We start from the raw sequence: 4226 nt of genomic DNA, 5'->3' as shown, positions 1-4226 counted from the left end.
AAACCGATGAGATTGACAACCTCACTGTAAGTTGAGGAAACGTATTTTGGTTGTGTTGTGTGCAGGTTCTATGTTGTTGCTGACGCCAGTAGTGCGCCCTGCCACAAGTCAGCTAGCAACACCTTGAGAAGTCACGTCTTTCTCTTACTGGTCGATTAAACCTTGGTTTCTTACTGACGGAAAACTTGCTATTGTGCTCATCATACCTTCCTCTTGGGGTTCCCCAACGGTGTGCCATCAGCGCTCATCATGCGCCATTTCTATATAGAAGTTGCGCGCCACTAGCAATGTGCGCCACAACTGGCTATATTGGTGCTAGTTGTTTTTGTTGTAGTTTCCAAGCCACTATCACCCCAACTCGCGTATCGATAGCTAGCAATCAAAAAATAAGCGTTAAAATGCGCGCCAATCATTTCCGTTACGATAGCATGAGTTACAACCGAGAGTTTCGTCTCCTATAGACATACAATCGACACACCCGTAGTAGATACTAGACTCTTAACACTTGTACGCAAGTGCGGGGTCATTAAAGCCTCACACATTGCACACAAACACCTTAGGTTCGTATGACATCGAAACTATTTACACCCGTAGATGGTAACACCAACGTCAGGGTCAAGGCTTGATGAGGCGACCACCCGACATCCTCACCAACGGTGGCGAGCACCCTCTAATCGTGGAGAGCGAACAACTGTTTAGCTCTGCCTCGAACATCCGGTGGTAGGCTTCCAAGGCTGCCTCTGACGGCGCCTCATCCCCTATGATCATTCCGAGTTTGCGCATGAGGTTTCTCGCCACCTTCATCTCCATGTTCAGTCCACATGGCTGGCCTGCTATCCTCGAGCATTGGCATGGCTAGAAGTTTTTTTTCGAGGGTACGCCAAAATGGCGTACCAAAATTTTATAGAAGATAGCAAAGATTGTATATACAAGAGGCCAAGATCATATTGCGGACAATATGTCTTGGTAAACTCCACCCCAAACCCTATAGCCTACTCTCGCGGTATCAAAGAACTCCCTCCTACTCTCGCACGTTTCCAGAGCTCAAACTCATCCGTGATTCTCTTAAGCAACTCGTGTGTGTTGCATTGCTCCGTCCTATTACCAAAAACCCTCGAATTGCGCTGCTTCCAAATCCTCCAAGCTGTAAGGATCACCATGGTATCGAAGCTTTTTCTGTCTCTCCTCCGAATCAAACACCTCGCCTCCTCCCACCAAGGCTCCAGCTTGCTCTCCACAGATGGCTCCGTGATGTTTAGGCACGCAGCTGTGAGACAGCCGAACCAGGTTTGGCGGGCATATGGATAGTGCATGATCACATGATCGACCGTGTCGTCCTCTTGAAGACAGAGCGAGCAGGGGTCGACATGATCCTGTAACCCATGGCGATGCCTATGTCGGGGTTAGCAAAAGCATCCAAGTGCAACTTTGCAGCTGCGAGGAACTCTCTGAGTGTGTGCAGCCTAGCAATCGGTGGTCGACGGAAGGCAAGCGCGCGAGCGGTTAAACACTATTGGTGGTGTAGCAAAGTGGCTCACGACGGTTGAACACAATCATGCTCCGAGGAACGTACTGCATGATAAGCTAACTCATATAGGAAAATAAATATGTCAGTACAAACTTTGCTGGAAGCTTCAGCTTGAGGTACCAGTGTATGACATATTTGTACATATTATACGTGTGTGTGTGACATATATCGGCTATAACCCGTGCGCTTTGAACGCAACTAATCTGGTTTGACCAAAACCTGCACGTGGCTAAGAGAAGGGTGCGTAGCTACAACGGACAACACTGTGTGCCTGAGCCTCAGGCAGTCCACTTTTAGTCCACTTCAAAAAAATCCACTGTTAGTCCTCCAACTTCTTTTGGACAGTGTGCCATACGGGCGTTATTCGTAGCATGCGTTGATTTTTTGTCTCAAATAACAAAAAAAAACAATGGTCTGTTCAAATAAATGAATTGCATACGGCCGGCGTGATTGGTAGCGTGTTCGTTCTTGGTTGGAGGCTATAAGTAAGCGGCCAAGACCACTTTCTGCTACTACATCTGCTTCTTCACGATCATCTGAAGCGCGCACAAATGGAGGACCAATACCTTTACCTTGGCTTGGTTCTCGTGTCGCTGCTCGTCGTGCTCGCCAGCCGCAGGCGCGCGGCAGCACATGGCGTGGATGGGCTTCGGCTGCCACCATCTCCATGGGCGCTCCCTGTGATCGGCCACCTGCACCACCTCGTCGGCGCGCTCCCGCATCATGCCATGCGCGCCCTGTCCCGGCGATACGGCCCAGTGATGCTGCTCCGGCTGGGCGAGGTGCAGACGCTGGTGCTGACCTCCCGCGAGGCGGCCCGCGAGGTGATGAAGACTCACGACACGGTGTTCGCCTCTCGCCGGCTGAGCGCCACCACGCGCCTGCTGACCAACGGCGGGCGCGACCTCGTGAATGCGCCGTACGGGGAGCACTGGCGCCAGCTCCGCAAGATCGCCGTCACGGAGCTCCTCACCGTGCGCCGCGTCCTATCTTTCCGGGGTATCCGTGAGGAGGAGGTCTCTACCATGCTTCACGAGGTCGCTGATGCGGCGGCGAAGGCGCGCCCCGTGGAGATGCGGGCGCGGCTGTCGGCGCTGGTGGCCGAGACCTTAGTACAAGCGGTGATGGGTGTCCGGTGCAAGGACCTAGACGTGCTCCTCAGTAAGCTCGAGCGCGCCCTGGAGCTGTCGGGGGGCTTCCACCCGGCCGACCTGTGGCCGTCGTCGCGGATCGCCTGCGGGCTCAGCAGCGCCTTGCGTGATGCCCAGGAGTGCCAAGACATGGTCTTCGTGGTCCTCGAAGGCATCATCCAAGAGCATATAGCGAAGACGGGCGACGGCCATACCGAAGATCTGCTAGACGTGCTGCTCAAAATTCAGAAGGAGGGGGGGCTCCGCTTCCCGCTCGACACAGATGTCATCAAATTCCTCGTCTTCGTAAGCACCTCTTACTTAACTAGATACAACGTTTGAAAACAACGATCTCAGAGGTTGGTGACCCTTTCGCTTTCTATGCAGGAACTCTTCGGCGCTGGCAGCGAGTCGGCTTTCACCACGCTGGAGTGGGCCGTGTCTGAGCTGATCAAGAACCCAAAGGCCATGCAGCGGGCGACGGCCGAGGTTCGCCGAGCCTTCGCTGCCGGCGGGACGGTGGTGGAGGAAAGGCTCGGCGAGGTCCCGTACCTGCACCTCGTCATGCGGGAGACGCTGCGGCTACACCCGCCGGTGCCGATGCTGATCCCGCGAGAGAGCCGGGAGGCGTGCCAGGTGCTCGGCTACGACGTGCCACAGGGCACACAGGTCCTCGTCAACGTCTGGGCGCTCGGCCGCGACGAGCGGTACTGGGACGCGCCCGAGGAGTTCCGGCCGGAGAGGTTCGAGCACGAGGCGGCGGCCATGGACTTCAGAGGCGCCGACTTCGAGCTCCTACCTTTTGGTGGCGGCCGGAGGATATGCCCTGGCATGGCGTTCGGCACCGCCATCGTGGAGTATGCCCTAGCCAGCCTCATGCTCCACTTCGACTGGGAGCTGGACCAGCCCGGACCCGGAGTGCTCGACCCGGCGCAGCTCGACATGACCGAAACGTTCGGGCTCACTGCGCGCCGCAAGGCAAACCTCTGGCTACGCCCCGTCCTTCGTGTGCCCATTCCAGGCGTCTAGTCAATAATGCCAGCGCCGGTACGGTGTCGTCTTCCTTCCGTGGTTCAGTCGTATTATCAATAAAAAGTTCAAGGGGCTCATCCTATTGGTCGATTCCCCCTGCAGTTTCCCCTAGGTTGTTTGAAAACCTAGTATGTCTCACTTATTTGTGCGGCTAGATTTATTATGTGTTGTTAATAACTATTATACAAACTTTAAGACGTTGGGATGTATTAGATGGATACTTTAAATTATTTAAAGCATGTATCTTTACTATATTATGCAGAAAAACTTTTTTGCTATTTTATATTTTTCCAACCGGGCATCCACCCCTTTCCATTTCATTCAACGGAAATACCAAGTCCGAGTTACAATACAACCAAGAAAAGGGGGTAGAAGAAAGGAAGCGAGTTGGTGCAATATCAGGAAACCCACTGCGGATAACATCCACTATGGGGCAAAAACCTGATATCACAAACCAAAACTCCATCACAAGTTTCCACAGGAAAAGACACAGGCCTATGGAAGACATAAACAGGTCCCAAAAGACGAAATTTTGC

General features: G+C 53.4%; 1 protein-coding gene across 1 annotated transcript; it reads left to right on the top strand.

Moving 5' to 3' along the window:
* The first annotated feature begins 2031 nt into the window (after positions 1-2031).
* On the top strand, positions 2032-3968 carry LOC127316704 (dolabradiene monooxygenase). Its single transcript, XM_051347157.2, has 2 exons — positions 2032-2964; positions 3046-3968. The coding sequence occupies exons 1-2, from the start codon at positions 2080-2082 to the stop codon at positions 3685-3687; spliced, it is 1527 nt and encodes a 508-aa protein (XP_051203117.1). The 5' UTR covers positions 2032-2079; the 3' UTR covers positions 3688-3968.
* The last annotated feature ends 258 nt before the right edge of the window (positions 3969-4226 follow it).

This window comes from Lolium perenne, chromosome 7, assembly GCF_019359855.2.
Source record: "Lolium perenne isolate Kyuss_39 chromosome 7, Kyuss_2.0, whole genome shotgun sequence".
Lineage (NCBI taxonomy): Eukaryota > Viridiplantae > Streptophyta > Magnoliopsida > Poales > Poaceae > Lolium > Lolium perenne.
Note: the sequence above shows the minus strand (reverse complement) of the source record. Positions and strands in the feature narration are given on the sequence as shown.